Source organism: Gymnodraco acuticeps, unplaced genomic scaffold (genome assembly GCF_902827175.1).
Source record: "Gymnodraco acuticeps unplaced genomic scaffold, fGymAcu1.1, whole genome shotgun sequence".
NCBI lineage: Eukaryota > Metazoa > Chordata > Actinopteri > Perciformes > Bathydraconidae > Gymnodraco > Gymnodraco acuticeps.
This window is the reverse complement of record NW_022989894.1, coordinates 1,003,325-1,024,956: the sequence shown is the minus strand read 5'-3', so window position 1 is coordinate 1,024,956 and position 21,632 is coordinate 1,003,325. Positions and strand designations below refer to the sequence as shown.

Below are 21,632 nucleotides of genomic sequence, written 5' to 3'. Positions count from 1 at the left end.
TACTAAGTAGAATTTTTACAGTGCAATAATTGAATTATAGTCTTTTAAGGTTTGTGCACTTTTTTCTCAAAACATCCAAAAACTGATATTTTGTAACAACAGTCTGATGTAATGTGTGTTGTATGCAGTCTATGGTCTAGCTGCTTATGTGGCTGCAGGTGCCCCACCAGCAGGGGTCGCTGCTAAACGCTTCCTTTATGCCCTTGTTCTTCACTTTTGTAAATAAAGCTTTGGCAGAGCGCGTGGGTGACACTAGAAGGAAGGTCCTATTCGCTAAAGTAGCACTACCTTCATAAAAAGAATCATTTTGACCACACACAGTGGTACCTATTTTTGTATCTATATTTAATATTACGGGTAACGAGTAAACCCCTACAAACATGGCAGAAAGTGACTGGGATACCGTGACTGTCTTGAGGAAGAAGGGGCCGTCTGCTTCACAGGCCAAATCCAAGCAGGTTAGCTTGAACGCCTCACTTCGTATTTGTGTTTGATTGATTTCTGAAGCATACTCTCAACTATGGACCCTCTTAACGCGACAAAATGATTCAGGTTTTTAGTAAATAACTGAGTAAACGTTAATAACATGGTGTCATAGTTAAATGTAGTACACGTGGTTGCGGGTTAAAATGACCAGCAAACATGCTCCGTAGTTTGGTTTGCTAACGTTAGCTAGCTAATAACAACAACAGTAGACATGTTATTTGACTTCTTCCAGCAAACCGTTTATAACGGATGGGGTGTGGTTTTAACTAACAATATAGTCGGTTTTATTACGGAGGGCGTATGAGAAACTAAACGGCTTTGTTCTCACTAAATACACTACTCTGGTAACCTAAACCAAGTGTATGTCGACAGCCAAACGGCTAGCTTTGTCTAGTGCAAATTGAAATCATGTTTTAAAACATCACTTATTAACTTAACTTGTTGTCTTTTGGGCAAGCCAAACCTAACACAGAAATGTTTACCTTAGTCCGGGTAGCTAGGTAATGTGACTGTTATTTAAAGAAATGTACGGCGACCAACCAACTTGCTAGCTAGCATTAGCCAGCTAACCTAAAAAGGGTTCTTGGCAGAGAGCCGAAGACCCCCCTTTCCGGTGGATCTCCATGGGACCTTATTTCGGAAAAATTATGTATTGAAGTCAATGGCGAGAGAAAAGTTATCTTTCGATCCCGTTTGAATTGTGCCATGAATTAGACAAATTATGTTTGTCAATCTTAAAAAATAATTTCCAAGTCAAAAAAGTCACAGTTTGTCGTAAAACTGTGAAGTAACACTTATTTGTGTGTGAAACCGCTCAATGAACTACATCTCTGGTCTCGCACAATACACGTCACCAACACCAGAATGAGGTGAAAAGTATTAAACTAGGTGAAAATCATTACACGTCTGGGCATGTTGAGAGCTGCTATTACACAAAAAGGGAGTTGGTCGGTTCCGTAAGAGCCAGTATGCGGGAGGCCTACAAGGTTTCTGTGTAATGTGGAACGTTAATGTCAGCTAGCTAACATTAGCTAACAAGGTACACATTACACTCGTTTCACACTCACCTCGGCGTTTGGAACCGACTAACTCCCCTTTTGTGTATATCCTAGGGCTGTCAGTCGATTAAAATATTTAATCGCATGATGTCCATAGTTCATCGCGATTAATCGCACATCTGTTCTAAATGTACCTTAGAGGAACATTTTTAATACTCTTATCAACATATGATAGGACAAATATGCCTTATGCAAATGTTTGTTTATTATCATTGGAACAATGACAAATATTCTCCTGAATATTTTCAATACAACAACCTGGAACCCCTCTCTCTTATGGCGCATTTCCACTGCAGCGGGTAGCCCCGTTTAAGCGTCCTTAACCGTCCTCAAGCGGCCAGGCCAGTTTTTGGTGGCCTTTCCATATAGCCTAGTACCGGCTAGCGGGTACTTTTTCCCTCTTTTTCCGGCCCCATAAAATCGTGGTTCTATCAGACCAGGGCCAGGGCTGAACTAGTGACGTCAACACTCTCGCCTGCTGATTGGTCAGAGAGAATCGTCACAAGATCGCGCGCGAGTTCATCCCTAGCGTCGCATATATATTTAGAAGCAAGCTTGCAGCATTTTTATAAACAGCATTTTGTAAACGGATGAGCTACAAAAATGGCTACGTCTAATAAGAAAAGCACACCGTGGTCGACCGAGGAGGTGACGACGTTCCTACATCTCATTGGGGATGATCAAATCCAGCGGGAGCTCGATGGAACAACTCGAAATGTGAACAAAAACAAAGCCGATCGCCCCACCTACACTGCGTTGCTACCCCAGGTCCTAAACTGTAATGGAAATGCGCCACGGCCTCGGACGGCCAGCGAGGCAGCCCGAGGCCTGAGCGAGGACGCTTAGGGACGCTTAAACGGGGCTACCCCGTTGCAGTGGAAATGCGCCATTACATTCTCTCTCAACCCTGTCTACTTCTTTGCACTGAGCCAGTTGCTCAAACAGACAAGCCTGTTTACAGTTGTCGGCGAAATACCGCTCCTCTGTCTTCATCTTCAGTCAAAGCATGAGACGTTCCCACTGTGGGTCAAAATAATGTGCTGTGATGTGCAGTCGACACGTTGGATGCGATCCGAATTATCTAACGCAGCCCCTCGTCCTCCACAATGTTAAGCTGTAGCCACCCATTTAGCTATCGCTGTTAAAAGCTTGATGCTCGTAGAAGTGTCCAGGCGTCTCCCCGACAAACTTTCAAGCGTGGTCTGCAGCAAGCGAGCGGCAGGAGCGGGGCTGTCAGCATCAGCTGTGTGCTTGGCTTGCTGTTTAAAACACCTTTTTTTTGTATCCATATCTCTTTCGCTAGAATCTCCCACCATCCAACTAACAACTACAACGTCAAGCCTTTGGACTCTGAAACTACGGGGCGGGCCGAGGACAAATACACATGCGTTAATCGCACGTTAAAATAATTAGTGGCATTAAAAATGTTTGCGTTAACTTGACAGCCCTAGTATATTAGGGCTGCAACAAAACGACTAATTTGATAATCGATTAATGAAACTATTAATCGACTATTCAGACTATTATGCCTTGCACAATTTCTCAAACGCTCTTATTTAGCCATCAACTTTTAGATTTAGCTTGAGGTTGTTTTAGGCATGTGGAAACTAACAATGAAGACAATAAAGATGGATACTTGATTCAAAAATACATATATTCTTAAATTAACTAAACAAATTGTGAACAAAATTAACATTGCTTTTATTTAAATAAATAATATTTCACATCAAAAGAAACAACAATGTTTTAACAAATCGTATAAAATAATCTGACAGAATTGTAAACAGAATAGCTGTAACTTTAACAAAATAAATAACTCAAGTTACCTCTAATCATTAACCATATTTGTATAATTTTTAGGGATGCACGATAATTATCGGTCCGATATTAGGAATTATGACGTCATCCCGATAAACCCGATGCCAGTATCAAGAGCCCCGATAATATACAATATATTTTTTGGGTAGAAAAAAATACTGCGGTGTGGGTGGATTGGGATGAGGGGCGCTTGTTTTTCACTCGGCTCCTCCCGTTTTGCCAGTACTGTGGTATTAGTGGTTTAGGAAGAGGGGAGTTTTTCACAAATCCAGCGCTCCCTAACTCATGCCTGGCTGTGACGTAAATGGTGTGCGACCGTGAAGCCAGGACAGTAAACAAACATGTCGTCGGTGGTATGGGCGTTGGAGCTATGTGCAACTCAAGGCATATGCTCGAACCCGAGCTGCCTGGACGCTGCAATCATGTTGCGCACTATCCGTGCTGAGTGTGCTGACTTTTCATACAATGTCCCACTGTCTGGCTTCCTGCATAAAGTCAAGTGCTCGGCGCAGTTGTGGCAAAATGTCGCTCCTCTGTTTTCATTTAAACAGCTCCGTATATCCGTTAGCGCAGCTAGCTAGCACCAGATGCTAACAACAACAATGCACGTAAGGTCTCTCTCTCGCTCGGGCCACATATACACCCTCCCGGTCCTCCAGATGGCCAGTCGGTGCCTGCCGGTGAGCGTGGAAGTGTGGTCTGCCACAAGCGGGCGACAGGAGCGGGGCTGTCAGCATCAGCTTGTAGATGGTATTTTAAACTCGATGCGCTCTGAAACTACGGGGCGGCCGAGGAAAAAAAATACACATGCGTTAATCGCGTTAAAATAATTAGTGGCGTACATTTTTTTTGTATCGGTATCGGTCTTGAGAAGCAGGAAGTTATCGGTATCTGTTTCAAAAAACCAATATCGTGCATCCCTAATAATTTTGTTAACTCCGTGTGTTGTTGACGTGGAAAAGTTATTCGTGGATGGAGGGGCTACAGAGCTACTAGAAAGACAGTCAAACCCGGTGCATTTCTCCGTCTGAATGTGGTGCACTTTTGCTAAAGGCTTTATTTAGCTGGGCCACCATGCGGCCAATCATATGCGAGGACACACTAGGATCATACCATTATTAAGGGTGGGGGGGAACAGCATGTGTAGTGGTACAGGCCAGCTGCACAGAGCGACGGGGAGCCGGATTTAAATGCAAGCGCGTCGGAAAAAGTCAAGAAATGAGCGAAAACCGAAAAAAGAAGCAGCATCTGGCTGCTTTTCAATGATATTGGAGAAAGCAAAGCTGAGTGCAGGATTTGTAAAATGAAAATAACCTTCAGAGCAGGGTTTTTTTTTTGGTAACCACTCAGGATTTATTGCCAGAGGTGGGAGAAGTTCAGACAATTAAAAAAAGTTACAATCAGGGTTCCCGCGGGGTCTTAACAAGTCTTAAAAAGTCTTACATTTGATAATCTGAATTTAAGGCCTTAAAAAAGGTCTTAAATATGATTTAGAAGGTCTTAAAAATGATGGGATTTGAAAGGTACTTATGTGTTGCGATCGCGTCTAAAATGTGTTTTGGGGGAAATGTCCGGGCTGCAAAGTAACCAGTACGGGAATAGCCTTTCAGTTCCCCCCAACAATTTGTATTGAATTAAATCAACATGGAACCAGTAATCACTAACTTTGTTACCCCCGGCCCCTTATTGGAGAACACCCAGCTAGTAACCTAGCAACCAAGCTTCAGCTCATGTAGCCGGCGCTGATGTTGCCTATCTTCGAATCTACTTACAAATTAATATGGGGAAGTGTCAGTTCAACCGTATTTGGTTGGAAAACATCTAATTTAGTGCTTGGTTGAAACCAGTGGAGGGGAACATGTTTGAAGCCCGCTGCACCTTTTGCAAAATAAATTAGCGTTTGTTTTGCTAATGTAGCGTTAGCTAGTGCAGCATTAGCTAGTGGAGCGTTAGGTGTGCAGCAGCTTCCGCAACAACACCGGGGGACCTCCGGGCGACGTTTGGGTCTACGTCAACCCTAAAAGCGGAGGTGCTGTAGACGCTAAATACCGCAGCAAAACACCAATCATACAACAGCAACAATGAAATAGTGTAGCCAAGGCAGCAGAGCTCTGAATATAGCTCTTGTCACCAGGCGCGCCGGATTCATTTTAGAAGTGGGGGGGCCAAAAAAAGTGTGTGTGTATGGCCCACTCCCAAACCACGCCCTACACCCTACCCCTACACACTCCCCCTCCGTGACGGAGTGAACTCCGTGGAGTGACACATGAGGCTCCCTCCTGTCAGATGGAGGGAGTAAATATAGCAGCAAGCTTTGGGACGGCCTCCCCTCTCTCCGGCAGAAACAAGAAGTGCCGTAACTGAATGTAACAACGGTTTCAAATCAGCATCTCTTTGACAAAAATGTAAATGAATAACTCAAATAAAACTCCAAACATCTTTCATTGTGTTACTTTTTTGTAAAGCTCTTTTAGTTTTTGCAACAGACTGTAAATATACAACTTTATAATAAAATGCACACAATTACCAGTAGCGTGGCGTGGGAAGAAAATTAGGGGAAGCCAATAATACGTCCTTTCTTTTGGGTCGGGGGTGTGGTGGTCAATGTGATAACGTAACCAGATGAGTGATTACAGCACCCGGTATCATTTTACACACATTTGTATCATACAGATGCAGGACTTACACATGCCTGTTATCTAACCGACAGGTCCGCACGCACTCTCCAGCCGAAACTCTAATAAGCATTCATTCACAAACTACATCAGGAGACCTTTAACGTTTTACGTCCGATTCGCTCATTTTTTCCTCGCTGTACACAGCTCCAGTTTGGGCCGGTCATCAGATTTTATTTTTAGTTGCTGCTGTAGCGGAAGTTTAGTACAATTATTTTTGATTAAATACTCCAAATCTCCACCCTCCATAATTGCACTTGCTTGCTACTTTCTAACGGCGGTGAGAGTGGTGCAGTGACGCTATCTATCATCTATCGATTAGATTTATGATTCTAAAATAATAAAAGTAAGGTAGACATGTGGATATTATCCGGCTGAATAAAACATGCATTTATCTAACAGGTTCATTTTCCACTGACCTTATTTCGAGCTATTTTCCAAAATCCTATGTAGAAATCCCATTGCTTTTTTGTCGAGGGAAACCGAGCGCAGCTTACTTCCGGGTTTTAGGATGCGTCACTGCCACACTAAATTGATGCGATTTGATTGGAGGCAAGGGAAGCCAGCCGACTCTGGCTTCCCTTGGCATGGCCCTGACTAATCACAGGTTGGCAGGGGCATGACGTTAGCCTTGTCTGATTGGTCAATCCCTCAATTTGTTTTCACCAAGGGAAGCCAATTTCGGCTGGCCTCCTCTCGCAACAAAGAGTGCAATCTACTGTTTCACCATAACATCTAGAGTGGCGCCGTTTCACTCTTTGTAAAATACTCAATGAGAATAGGGGAGAGACGGGCCGGCAGCAACACACAACAAAGAATTTCCGAAACTAAACGAAGTGTTTTTATTTATTTATTAAAATTATAACTACAATCCAAAAAAACAGGGGAAGCCTGGCTTCCCTTGGCCTCCAGGAGAAAACGCCACTGACAATTACCTTTTTCTAGACTAAACATAGGTATGATCCTAAGTAAAACAAATATGAGGTTATCATGAGGTTGTTAACATCGCAGTTTATCACTATCGTTTAGTGGTTTTGCAAAGAATGAACCACTCTCTGTTTTGTACCATTCTGCGTTGAAGTAGGCCTACCTTCTCTTTGCCCAAATAATCTACTAGTGGTCTCCTTTTTTCCGATAGTTAGCTGTACAGCTTTACCCGCCTCAATGTCCCGACAACAATCCTCCATGCAGTTGGAACCAGCCTGTTTCGGTACAACAACGGCGGCGGTGGTTTTGACAATCTCTGCGGCCGCAGAGCTGCTGCTTTTGGGTTCATCGGTTTGAAGAAGGTCCAGGCTCCGGAGATGTGGATGTCAGGGATGTGACCTTCCAGTTGTTACATTTAAGTTTAGATTGACTGTATTTAGTTTTCTTCTGCGCTGGTTCTTCTGACATGTTTGCAAGTGTATATATTCTTTCTATCTCTAGGTTAACGACTGACACACACAGAACAACGTAACAAATAAAGTAAACAACTTAACAAATAAACAAATCTAAGCTTTTTTTATTGGTTGTAATTTAGGGTACATGGATACATTTGAATGGTGTGACAATGTCCTATTTCATTGGGTTAAAATGTAGGCCTACATATTCTTCCTGTTATGTCTGCCTGCTTTATTTTACCTAATGCAAAGTGACCTGCTCCATCGAAATCAGTCGCATTGACCCGAAGACACATTTTGATTCCTAGCTTTCTAATGATATCAGGATTGTTTTTGTAGGCTACTCCAAATATTAAGCAAAATATGTCACATTATATAATGACTGTTACAGAGTCATCATTTTGAGAAAAAGGCCTTTAAAGTTTTCTCTTCTCTGGAATCCATCGATCTGATTGATTATTAGCGGAGCAAATTATCAAAATACTACGGAGGGGAAATATTTTTGTTTGGATTACTGCACTCACGGGAAACACCGGCTGTTGTTATTATGCCTGCTGTGACCCAAGTTACTCCGTTCTCCGCTTGTAATTATGCCGTTACAAGCTTCAAAGTTGTAGGCCTATTTATCATCTGAATTTTCCGAAACAAGTTTAATATTCTGAAAGACTAGACTTTGCTTATTTGAAATCAGATAAAAACAAACCGTAACGGACCCTGCCGTGTTATCTATGATTAGCACCGTACATTCATAATTTCAGCTGGAGGGAGGGGGAGCGGCGCTGAGGAACAGCAGAGTGGCCAGTGAGAGCTGTCATCTTCCCTTTACAAGCTTCAAACATGCCTGTAGCTAGTGAGATTGAATATAACAATCAAAAATAACAAAATATATACAGCTAGATCACATTGCGTTTTAGATGTGACTTTAGAGTAGAGGGGAATTATTGAAACGGGATTTGTACAATTTTCCGCGGCATCTGCTGCTGCGAAAATGTGGGGCAGGGCTGAAAAGTGGGGGGGCCAATAGCCCCCCCCCGCTTCCGGCGCCCTTGCTTGTCACTCTCTCGGACACACACACACACACACACACACACACACACACACACACACACACACACACACTAGGGCTGCACGGTATTGAAAAAAACTGACATTGCGATGTTTTCCCCCCCTGCGGTATATATTGCGGTTTTTTAACCTGTTAAACCCCAAAGTCCCGGCGGGTACTTTACTTCTTTTTTTTTCACGACACTGTGTCTCAGTGTTAACGGAAATAATCTCAGCTAACTGACGATACAAACCATTTTATACCAAAACAAAACACAAGTCTCATAAGAAGCATCTAAATGACCCCTGAGCGAAAAATGCTAACGCACTTTGGCACAGAACTCAAGATAAAAGTACCCTTATTATTACGTATCGTAGCTGCATTTACAAGATATCCGATTAAAGCTGAGGTTCCACAGATTATTTAAGTATATAGTATCATCACTGAGTGATCTGAACTCTGACAGGGGAAGCAAACACAGACATCACGTACCTTTACGTAGCTTCTAGGGGAGATGTCTTACCGTAGCTGTCAATCTGATCAAAATACGTGTTCAATGGCATTAAAACGAGAAAGAAAAAACGCGGCTGAATCGGTTAATCCATAGGTTTTTAACGTCTCTGTATAAAAAAAATGATTTAATTTATAATCCATAATTCCATTTTTATGTAAATATCGCAGAGCAATAGTTAGCTGTTAATGGTAGCCACCATAGTGGCTGCTGCTTCCGGTCTTGGCTATGCGGAAGTCTCTCACACACACATTACCAAATAAGGACTGTGTGATTTCCCCTCGATTCCATTGGCTCTGACGGTCAGAAAGAGATGTCACATGTCAAAATCCAGCAAGGTGGGCCAGAGATATGGAAAATCCACCCAAATGGCCCCAGAAGAGGTTTTTTTGTGTGCTAAATCTGTCTAAAAAGGTCAAATATCAGGGGAAGTTCTACACACACCAACACATCAACAAATAAGGAGTGAGAGTGACGACGCGTAGCCAAAACCGGAAGCTGCATACCACCAAGGTGGCTACCATTAGCAGCTAACTTTTGTGCTCCGATTTTTACATAAAAATGGAATTATGGATTATAAACAATTGCTTCAAAGCCACAGATACATTATCAACCTATGGATCAACCGATTCAGCCGCGTTTTTTCTTTCTCGTTGTAATGCCATTGAACACGTCTTTTGATCAGATTGACAGCTACGGTGAGACGATCTCCCGTAAAAGCTCCGTAAAAGGTACGTGTTGTGATGTCTGTGTTTGCTTCCCCGGTCACGAGATCGGATCGCTTAGATACTATACTTAAATAATCTGTGGAGTCTCAGCTTTAATCGGATATATTGTATGTGCAGTTTCGATAAGTAATAAGGGTATCTTTATTTTGAATTCTGTGCTAAAGTGCGTTAGCATTTAATTTTTTTTTAATAAAACCGCACGTCCCTGCGGCATGCGCATACCGCGGTTATCGCCATGACACGGTATATCGTTCAGCCCTAACACACACACACACACACACACACTAGGGCTGCTCGATTATGGCAATAATCAAGATTATGTTGGTCAATATTTAATATCATGATTATTAAATACGATTATTCATTGACTTTGAAAACATCCATTTATTGAACTTTAAAACAAATAATAATTTGAACAGTATCTTTTTAACTGTTGATTACCTTGAACGTATAATTCAACTGAAAAACCAATACAAAAATTAATTAAATAAATGATACATTACTAAAAAATTAATTAGATGAAATATGTTGTAGTGCACTGTCACAACCTAGCAAAGCAAAATAATCGTTTTTTTCGATTATGTTGTTTTCGTAATTGTGGCAGGCCAAAATCGTAATTGCGATTAAAATATGATTAATTGCACAGCCCTAACACACACACACACACACACACACACACACTCAAGCACACACAGACACACACACATACACACTTTTTGTCTGACACGCTAACACAGTTCTGTACTGTTATGCTGTTATGTTCAGTCATTGTTCTTATGTTGAATATAGGGCTGTGCGATTATGGCAAAAATCATAATTACGATTATTTGGGTCAATAATTGATATCACGATTATTTTGACGATTATTCATTGACCATTTATTGAACTTTAAAACTAATAATATTTTACCAATAAACAAGATCAACAAATATGTTGGAGCGCACTTCCAAAACCATACTAAACATATATTATTAATATGATAAATAAAAATAAATTAGACCAAAATAAATTAAATCAAATATGATGTCACAACCTACTGAAAACTCCTTAACATATAGCCAACATTTTGGTAAAACATATTCAACATATTCCACTCAGTTAAACGTTGAAGGCTGGCCAACCGTCATGGTCCAGAAGTAACAGGAAATAAATGTTGAACTACAATTTAAGACCAAATAAAAATGTTTTGGCCACCATGGCAAATGCTGGTAGGGCTGCTAATTTCATATCTTAAAGATTTTTTGCAAGAAACAACAGCCTGTTTACATGGTCTGGTTTCAGAGATGAGCGCAGGCAGGTGACAATATTGCCACCTGTACTGAAGACCCTCAGCCACGCCCCGACACATGGGGTGACGCCGGCCAATCACAAAGCTTTGATGCGTTCAAGTGCATTATTCTGGCACAGGAAGATTATGTTACAGGACATTAACGATAAAACAGAATATTGTTGTTCTATTTTTAGACACATCTCGCGATCGACTGGTTGGGCACCCCTGGGCTAGACCATAGCTCTGTTGTGGTAGCAAAGTAGTCAGCTGAAGCCACATCTCTCTCAACTTCCCCACGGCATTTGTCATATAGTGCAGGCAGCGCAGACCTACTGAAATAATACCGAGACGGCATCGCGTAACGCTTGTCCAACATGTTGACAAGTTGCTTAAAGCCCTGGTTGCTAACAGTGCTAACTGGGCACATTACATTACATTACATTACATTGCATTTAGCTGACGCTTTTGTCCAAAGCGACTTACAATAAGTACATTCGACCAGGAAGACACAACCTTGAAGAAAACAGAATCATATAAGTATATCAGGTTTCATAGAGCCAAACATTTCAAGTGCTACTCAACTGGCTTTAGGTAATCCAGTCCTTTATTGGTATAAAAGTGCTTCGTTAATCGTTCTAACGCTCGAAGTGGAGTCGAAAGAGATGAGTTTTCAGTTTGCGCCGGAAGATGTGCAAGCTATCTGCCGTCCTGATGTCAATGGGGAGCTCATTCCACCATCTTGGAGCCAGGATAGCAAACCCACGTGTTTTCGCCGATGGGAACTTGGGTCCCCCTCGCAGCGAGGGCGCAACGAGTCGTTTGGCTGATGCAGAGCGTAGTGCACGCGCTGGGGTGTACGGTTTAACCATGTCCTGGATGTAGGAAGGGCCAGATCCATTCGCAGCACGGTAAGCAAGTACCAGTGTCTTGAAGTGGATTCTAGCAGTTACCGGAAGCCAGTGAAGGGAGCGGAGGAGCGGAGTGGTGTGGGAGAATTTAGGAAGGTTGAAAACCAGACGAGCCGCTGCATTCTGGATGAGCTGCAGAGGTCGGATGGCACATGCAGGTAGACCAGCCAGGAGGGAGTTGCAGTAGTCTAGGCGTGAGATGACGAGAGCCTGGACCAGAACCTGAGTCGCTTTCTGAGTCAGCTTCATATCTTTAGCGATGTGAAATGTAATGGCAAAGTACTTGCAAATAGTGGAAATAGTTGTACTCTTCTTTTTAACGAGTTGCTGCTCTTGTTCTGACATCTTCGCTCGCGCTGAACACTCACAACACATGTCACTCCCACGTGGCCGAGTGGGCTTTTAGGGAGGGGCGAAAGCGCACCCAGCAAAATAATCGTATTTTGTCAATTATGCTGTTTTCATAATCGTCGCAAGCCATAATCGTAATCGCGATTAAAATACGATTAATTGCACAGCCCTAGTTGAACATGAATACATTTACTTTGTAAGTGATTATGGGACGTATTTCTTCTTTCATATCAATTTTCCTTCATACTTTATTGCCCTGAAATAGGTCTGAATTCTATTCAAAGTGGTCTTAAAAAGGTGTTGAAAAGTCTGCCTCGCTGCACATTATCCCTTGCATAAAGATAGATTGTGGGTCCCTTATAACATGTTGTACACAGTGGAAATAAACATTCTGGTCACCTCAACATCAGGGATCTTATACATTAAACTCCTTCTGAATCAAACCGTCACGGTAGCCTACCTTACTGATACCTCTTCAAATAGAAAAAAACACGTTACTTTACCAGCAGAGAGAAAATTGATTATTAAATTATTAATGTGACTAATAAAGAGCAATTTGATTATTAAGTATTATTCTGTTGATCGATGTCATTACATTTGGTGAAAAACACATAATGACTTGTTTATGACTCGTTTTGTCAAAGTTTAGGACTTGGACTTGACTTGAACTTGCCCATCCTAACTTGAGACTCGACTTGGACTTGAGCGCAAAGACTTGAGACTTGACTTGAGCGCAAAGACTTGAGACTTGACTCGGACTTGCAAAACAATGACTTGGTCCCACCTCTGCCTGAAACACAACCACGCCATTCCCCCAGCTGGGAGCAAACACGGCAGCTGGAGAGCCCCCACCTTATATTAAGGATATATATATTTATATAAATAAGAGCACACATTGTCTCGCAAGCTATATATATATATATATATATATATATATATATACAGTGGGGCAAAAAAGTATTTAGTCAGCCACCAATTGTGCAAGTTCTCCCACTTAAAAAGATTAGAGAGGCCTGTAATTGTCATCCTAGGTACACTTCAACTATGAGAGACAGAATGGGGGGAAAGAATCCAAGAAATTACATTGTAGGATTTTTAATGAATTAATTGGTAAATTCCTCGGTAAAATAAGTATTTGGTCACCTACAAACAAACAAGATTTCTGGCTCTCACAGACCTGTAACTTCTTCTTTAAGAGCCTCCTCTGCCCTCCACTTGTTAACTGTATTAATGGCACCTGTTTGAACTCGTTATCAGTATAAAAGACACCTGTCCACAACCTCAAACAGTCACACTCCAAACTCCACTATGGCCAAGACCAAAGAGCTGTCAAAGGACACCAGAAACAAAATGGTAGACCTGCACCAGGCTGGGAAGACTGAATCTGCAATAGGTAAGCAGCTTGGTGTGAAGAAATCAACTGTGAGAGCAATTATTAGAAAATGGAAGACATACAAGACCACTGATAATCTCCCTCGATCTGGGGCTCCACGCAAGATCTCACCCCGTGGGGTCAAAATGATCACAAGAACGGTGAGCAAAAATCCCAGAACCACACGGGGGGACCTAGCCAATGACCTGCAGAGAGCTGGGACCAAAGTAACAAAGGCTACCATCAGTAACACACTACGCCGCCAGGGACTCAAATCCTGCAGTGCCAGACGTGTCCCCCTGCTTAAGCCAGTACATGTCCAGGCCCGTCTGAAGTTTGCTAGAGAGCATTTAGATGATCCAGAAGAGGATTGGGAGAATGTCATATGGTCAGATGAAACCAAAATAGAACTTTTTGGTAACAACTCAACTTGACGTGTTTGGAGGAGTAAGAATGCTGAGTTGCCCAGCGACAGCCCCAAAACATCACTGCTCAAGAGGAGATCTGCATGGATGAATGGGCCAAAATACCAGCAACAGTGTGTGAAAACCTTGTGAAGACTTACAGAAAACGTTTGACCTCTGTCATTGCCAACAAAGGGTATATAACAAAGTATTGAGATGAACTTTTGTTATTGACCAAATACTTATTTTCCACCATCATTTGCAAATAAATTCTTTAAAAATCAGACAATGTGATTTTCTGGATTTTTTTTTTTCTTTCTCATTTTGTCTCTCATAGTTGAGGTATACCTAGGATGACAATTACAGGCCTCTCTCATCTTTTTAAGTGGGAGAACTTGCACAATTGGTGGCTGACTAAATACTTTTTTGCCCCACTGTATATATACAGTGTTTCCCACATAATTTGATTCTATTTGTGGGGGCACCCCCCGGTTGGCACCCCCCTCCCGCGTTGTAAATGAGTGAGCCACACCGGAGTTGAGGATCTGTGGGGTTTATTCTCCCAAAAATATAATTAGCAGACGCCTTATTCCAAAGTGATTTACATTAGATTACTTACATTTAATTACATTCTCCCTGGAGTAACTGAGGGCTAAGTGCCGAGTTCAAATCCCGCCTGGAACACCACCACTAGGATGTCTAACAAACAAACAAAATAAATGTGGCTCGGCTACACAACGCTTCAGATGTTCAGACAATGTGCAAACTTTGCAGCCTACTTGTTGTTTGCACCCTTTGTCTTGATATCCGATTTTACGGGGCTTCCTGAACAAATATTCTAATGCCCTATCTTAAGGGAAGGCTTCAGGACAGGGTCCATTTATGGAGATCTTCAAGCAAGCAGCCAGGTGTTCTCCTTGGAGCTGGTTTCGGAGGTCTGTTTTCACCTGAGGATGAAGCAAAATGGAATACCACAAACTGAACTAATAAAGGAAATGCATAATAATTTGTTGTGCTTTTCAAAGTGATGCTTTTTCTGTTCACCGCCGAGAAATCGCGTTCACAGTTGACACTAGAAACAGGGATAACTAGTCCTATGCCCGCAAGGAGGCTCAGGCAGGGGTAGAGCTCAGCCCATTCATCAAATTGACCATGCTGTGTGTGGTATAGCCATGGCTTAGGCCCCGGCCACACGAGGACAATAACGGTAAAACGCATATGCAAACGCAATCGCAAAAAAGGCTTCCGTCCACACGCAATAGACACCGGAAAGTTTCTGTCCACACGAGACAGCTCCGTTTAGCTCCAACCACTGGAGAAGCTGCAGTACATATGCAGGAGCCTGTACGTGGCACTGTAACTTCCTCCACAAAAGCAGCGAAGAAGCATGGTTGTCATGGTTGCCCTTCTGTTTATTCTCCGCGGAAAAAATTATAAAAGTGCCGGTCAAAGGTCTTCTTTGTTATTTATTGAGCTTTAAAACAAATGAATAACGACTCTATATAATATAATAATAAAATACACGGAGCTTCTCTTTTTCCTCCCTCTCTTCTGACAGCGTCAGTGTCTGTTTCATGCTTTCATGCAGCAGCTGATCCAGTAATGAGTGACCCGGCTGACAGTAAAAATAAACATATTTATAACTAGTTTAGGTAGTTTGAGAGGTGTCTCCGTCCTGTCAGATTATACTTCACTCGCGTTTATGTCCATATCGAGAGAAAGATAAATAATCTGAATTCAGTGTGCAGTTTACTTTGACGCGGGGGTGAGCAGCAGAGGTGGGGAGAGGCGGGGCTATTGCCTCATCATTATCAGAAAATGATCGTATAGGGCGTACACACGGAGCCGTTGGACCCCCCAGAGTGTTGCGTATGCCGTTCTATCCACCTTGGGACCCGTTACCGTAGTCGTTTAGTGCCATATTCTGTCGTCCTAGTGTGGCCGAATGGTCTATATGACACAAAACGGTAACGGAAACGACCGTTATCGTCCTTGTGTGGCCGGCGCCTTAAAATGGAGGCATATTCAACTACTCTGGATCAAATCCAGTGTGTCTATGCTTGCTGCTTGCTTCACAATTACAGAAATGAGGCACAGAAGAATATAAATTATGCCTCAGAAATCTGGTTTTCTGACCACCTGACCTGCTTCTATATCTCTGTGTTTTCTGTCAATCTCACCTGCTGCTTTTGAGCTAGCTGGCTCTGCCACGGCTCCCTGACCCTCTCTTGCTGCTACACTAGCACTGGTTGAAGCCTGGAAATATTTCAAACAAATTAATTGGATAGCTAATCACACTGGTCGGACTGTTCAGCTTTCCCGCGTGTGTCCCACCAACGTGTGTTTCTATAGGTACTATTGCTAATACCTCTGTTCCAGGCTGTGTTTGCTCCTCTTCAGGATGAGCCCGTTTCTGCCTCTGAAAATATGTTTCTATATTCATCTGGTTTGAGGGAGCAAACATCATTCAGCGTCAGAGTTAAAGAATTAAATGCAGTCGGTAGTTGACTAACGTTAGGAGCGCTATAATGTTACACAGCGTGCTAACCTCGACAACCCAGCTAGCAACTAGCTAGCTAGGCTCCTTTCATGCTTGTTAGCTAATAACTTATTTGAAGAGCTGGGTCTCCGCGATTTACGGCGTGATACGAACAGAGAGACTAACTTATCAGAGTTAACTTGAATACATCCATTTTGGACAAATGTATGCATATACCACCAACCATTCGTGAAGTGATTCTCCGGCACGCAGCATCTGGTTTCAAACTTCAGAAATGTCTTGCAGAGAGGAGGGGGCGGGGCTCAGGGGCCGTTGAGAGCAAAGAGCACGCAAAGAGGGGCTGAGCGGGTAACTGCGCTCTACAATGAAATATATATATTATTTTTTTACGAGATCTATTTGTGGCGGACGATATTTAATTGTGGCGGCCCGCCACAAATAAATCAATATATGGGAAACACTGATATATATAAATAAGAGAACACATTGTCTCACAAGCAATATATATATATATATGAGAGAGAGAGAGCTCTGTTTTCCAGCCTGAGTCTATTTAATTGATTGTTTTGGTTGTGTGTGATTTTAATGAATTGTTGTTAAAATTAAATGTATTTGTTTTATTTATTATATATAATTTATATATTTTAATATTATTTCATTAGCAATGTTGAATGTTCAATAAAAAGTTCTCTTTGAAAGAATATACTTGAATTATTATTATATATTATCATTATGTCAGTGGTCTAAAATGGTCTTACAACGGTGCCGACAATATTATCGTTTATCGCAATAATTTCCGGGAAAATCTATCGTCCAACAAAATTAATTATCGTGACAGGCCTAACTGTCACACCGGTGTGATCATTCTATAATACACCGTTTAAGCCCGGATGCCCCCGGGGGAGACATACTAACGCTAACGCTACATTAGCATCGGCGATCTTTTGTACTTCACAGTTCATACACAAATGGTTAAAATTGAACATTAAAAAGATTCAGTTCAGGGAGAATCGAAGGCAGGCAGGCAGCTTTGCATGACATTCTTCTGGACGTGTTTCATTGTGGTGATAGTGAGGGTAGTCAATCCTTTTTTTGGCAAGACCGTAGTAACAGCGAGATGTAGTTCATTGAGCGGTTTCACACAAAAAAAGTCTTACTTCACAGTTTCACGGCAAACCATTTTTTTACTTGCAAAATTATCTTTTAAATTGACAAATATCATATGTGTAATTCGTGGCACAATTCAAACGGCATCGAAAGATAACTTTTCTCTCGCCATTGACTTCAATACATCATATTTCCGAAATAAGTTCCCATGGAGGTCCACCGGAAAGGGCGGGACTTCGCCTCTCTATAGTTAGCTTAGGCACACTACTCCTCTCTAACTAACCACTCCTTAAAAAGGTTTATGCTTTTATCTGGCATAGCACGCATTGCCAACCCCCATGCTGATTTGATCATTATTGTTAGCAAATCATGTAGTAAAACACCTATGTAATGCTGTAGATATATGTATGTGTATCAAATGCCACAGGTAAATTAATCTAGTGTAACAGCTGTTTTAATATACATTTAGAAAACGTTATTTTACTGTCCCTTCTGGAAAGTACGTGCGTGGTTTTGCTCCGGCCAGACTGATCATGTTGTCTTTTGTTTATTTAATGCGTCATATCTAGATGGGCAGATTAGTTACATATTAACTACTGGCTTGGAAATTATGATTCAAAAGTTGAACCTGGTCATGATGCAATCTACTGTCAATTTAATTTAGCATTTGTTTTTACATTAATGATATTTACATGTCCAATTTTTCTCTAGGCAATCGCAGCTGCTCAGAGACGTGGGCAAGACGTTGAGACATCCAAGAAATGTAAATTTATACTTTTTGTACTAGATAATTATAATTATAATTTCCCAGAAAGCAAAACATTGAATTAATTTAACAGCTTAAGTCATCATAACGCTGTTTATGCAGGTCTTTCACCTTTGATGATGCCTCAACATTATGTGTGACCCACTGCTTGTCTCACAGGGTCTGCGGGGCAGAATAAACAGCACCTCGTGACAAAGAACACATCTAAATTGGACCGAGAGACAGAGGAGCTCCATCATGAACGCGTTCCCCACGAGGTGGGCAAATACATCCAGCAAGGCAGAGGGGACAAAGGTCTGACCCAGAAAGACTTGGCCACTGTGAGTATACAAACTTCTCTGGGTGTATAAAACGTGTATGTTAGTGAATCCAAAGTTTGCAAAAAATCTAGATAAAGCTGATAATGTTAAACAAATATCCACACATTACAATAAGCTTACTGATGTGCAGCTCCAGTTAGCATAACATCATCCAGGGGTTGAAGCCAAGAATGTATAAGTAGCTGCCTCTTATTGAATAGATAACTTAGCAAAGACATAGACTTAAAGGTCCCCTATTATGCAAAATCCACTTTTTCCTGTCTTGTATAAACATGTGTCCCCTCTGTGTAAAGTGAGTCTGAAAGATTCAGCGAAAAAAGATTCACTCTCTTTTTGTCCTGATCCATTTATATAAAAACCTGTCAAATCAGCTGATCAGATTTTGGCCGCTTTATGATGTCATAACGATTGTTTGGCTCGTAGCCAATAACCAACCAAGGGGAGTGGCTCCTTATTTTAATCTAAAGTAACAGAGAATCAGCACTTTTGAAACAGGGCTGAAACAGAGGGGTTTATGGGATGCTACAATGCACGGTCTGTTAGGTATTTCAGCCAAACACTTCAGAGACATGTTTTGCATATATCTGAGACCTATAATATATTGATGAAAAACAGTATAATAGGAGACCTTTAAAATACTTTTTTTTTTTTTTTTTTTTTGGTTTCAGTTTTCTTCAACAATGTGGAAATAAATGATGCCCAGCTATGCTTGAGTAGTTTTGCTGGCTGGTGGTTTGACACATTTCTTAATTATTTATGAAAAATCTTCTCCTCAGAAAATTAATGAGAAGCCTCAAGTCATCGCAGACTATGAATGTGGGAAAGCAATTCCAAACAACCAGGTCCTGGGCAAGATAGAGAGAGCAATTGGTAAGAAAAGCATTTGCTAATGATTATGATTTATAAAGTCTCAATTTGGCAGTTGTATAACCCTTTTGAATTGTCTGTCATGAACAGGTCTCAAACTGCGTGGGAAGGACATTGGGCTACCCCTGGAGCCAAAGACCATGAAAAAGTGAAGACAAAGCCTCGAAATCAGCCCTCCCCAGGCCCCTTCTTCCCCTGTCCAAAAACTAGAACCCTTTCCATATCCTCCTTCCAAGAACCCTTTAAACCCCCCTCCCTACCTTCCTCCCCCCCCTCCCCCTACCTGGGCTGATCTCACCTGTGTCCTCCCTCAGGACCGGGTTCTCCACTGCATCACCGGCTGCTTACTGAAACTGTTTCTCGACCACATAATCAAATGAATGATCGAACGTATTTTTCAACGTCACTAACTCGGGAGTTCTGTGAATCCGTTTGCTTTGGCTTTGGCATGATGAATTCAACTTTTTAATGTAGACTAATTTAAAGAAGTAGAATTATTTTTCATTACCAAACAAACTACGTTGACTCACGTTATTTCTGAGCATGATGATAAGCCAAAAGTGCTCAATTGCATCTTTTTTTTCACTCACGAGGAAAGAGTGGATGTCATTACAGTGTTTACAAATGTTTTAATGCTGTGCTTTGTTTTGATCTTTTAAAATAAAGTCTCGCAATTCATGACAGTTCTCTGTGTGCATTGGTGGGCCATGGTCGCCACGGTTTCATAAGAAAAGGTGAAGAGTTTTTAATAATTCCTAAAAAGTTACAAATATTATTTCTTAAAGCTGTAAAACATTTACATGTTTTAATTGTATGTCTCACAATGAATCAAACCTGAACATGTTGTCTTACATTTTAAAATGGCTTTTGCTCACTGCCTATAATTCAAGCAACCCTCTACAGTTTTAAGTGTTTTGGTAGCAACAGCAATAAGAGTTAAACACAATATAGGACATAGAAGAGTTTAAAGGATAGTTATAATAACAAAATAAAAATCTGACATCAAAGATGAATATAATCAAAGTGGTTTAAATATATACAGATATTAATAATTATGAATATGATAAATATATATAGATTAAAATGTTGAAGTGTAAGTCCAGATATGTACATACAGTGCCTTTCATAGGTAAATATGCAGGATGTTAACCGTTTAAGTTTAAGGGGGAGGTCAATCCTCGACAGGCCCAAAGGAGGTATCCTGAAACAACCTGAAATCTAGATGTAGTAGTAATCTTGATCCACTAGATGTCAGAATACTACCAGGAACATATTGGGAGTGGTCCACTATGTTTGAACTATGGTATACAATGTGTATCGCAGGTTTTGTGCAAGGTTGTAACTTCTTGATGTAAAAGGAGTACATAAAGTGAAAACTACTTTTTAAACAGTTCTAGAAAAAAAACATCTTGCTTACACTTGACATATGCTAGTAAAGGTGCACAATTCAAAGAAAAGGTCCATTGAAACTTGTGACACTGCATAGATGTGTTGAAATGTTTACTTTAGTCTCAAAGGATTAACTATCCCATAATGTTAACATCCTTGCCCTTTTCAAATACTCTAAAATGACAGGCCTTGATGAAGACTTGCTTTCAGCTCTCTCTTTATCTTCAATGTTCCATTTCCAACATGGGTTATTGATTCAATAATTACTTTTGCCGGTGGGAGGCTGCCTTCTGTTTTATTAAAGATTCATGGAGCTTGTTGTTGCAGAATAACAGAAACAGCATGATGAGGGGAGCTGCAAGTGGGACAGACCGTTTTTAAGGGACAGAGGTAAACAGGCACTCAGCTGAGATGAAAAAAGAGCTTTCAGAGCTCAAGCAATGCCAGCATTTAGTTCTACCTCTATCAATCCCTAATGTGCAATCTCTTGTCTGGTGAGATAACCCCCTGTGGCACACCTGTAGATCAATGTGGTCATAAAAAAAACAGACAGCCGAGCACACCTGCATGTAGCCGTGACTGTACATAATCTATTATCTGCTTGTTTTGGGTCCCACAGGGTGCCTGATAACATCACTTCTAACTTTTTCATTAATTGGAGAGGAATACTGCCAT

At 41.3% G+C, this 21,632-nt stretch overlaps 1 protein-coding gene across 1 annotated transcript; it reads left to right on the top strand.

The window, feature by feature from the left end:
* The first annotated feature begins 186 nt into the window (after positions 1-186).
* On the top strand, positions 187-20,249 carry edf1 (endothelial differentiation-related factor 1). Its single transcript, XM_034205171.1, has 5 exons — positions 187-458; positions 18,327-18,378; positions 18,541-18,701; positions 19,478-19,571; positions 19,659-20,249. The coding sequence occupies exons 1-5, from the start codon at positions 381-383 to the stop codon at positions 19,718-19,720; spliced, it is 447 nt and encodes a 148-aa protein (XP_034061062.1). The 5' UTR covers positions 187-380; the 3' UTR covers positions 19,721-20,249.
* Positions 20,250-21,632: the final 1,383 nt, after the last annotated feature.

Coding starts and splice junctions, on each gene's coding strand:
- edf1 (XM_034205171.1), top strand. CDS start 381: ATGGCAGAAAGTGACTGGGATACCGTGACTGTCTTGAGGAAGAAGGGG. Junction 459..18,326: donor CACAGGCCAAATCCAAGCAG/GTTAGCTTGAAC, acceptor ATTTTTCTCTAG/GCAATCGCAGCTGCTCAGAG. Junction 18,379..18,540: donor CGTTGAGACATCCAAGAAAT/GTAAATTTATAC, acceptor CTTGTCTCACAG/GGTCTGCGGGGCAGAATAAA.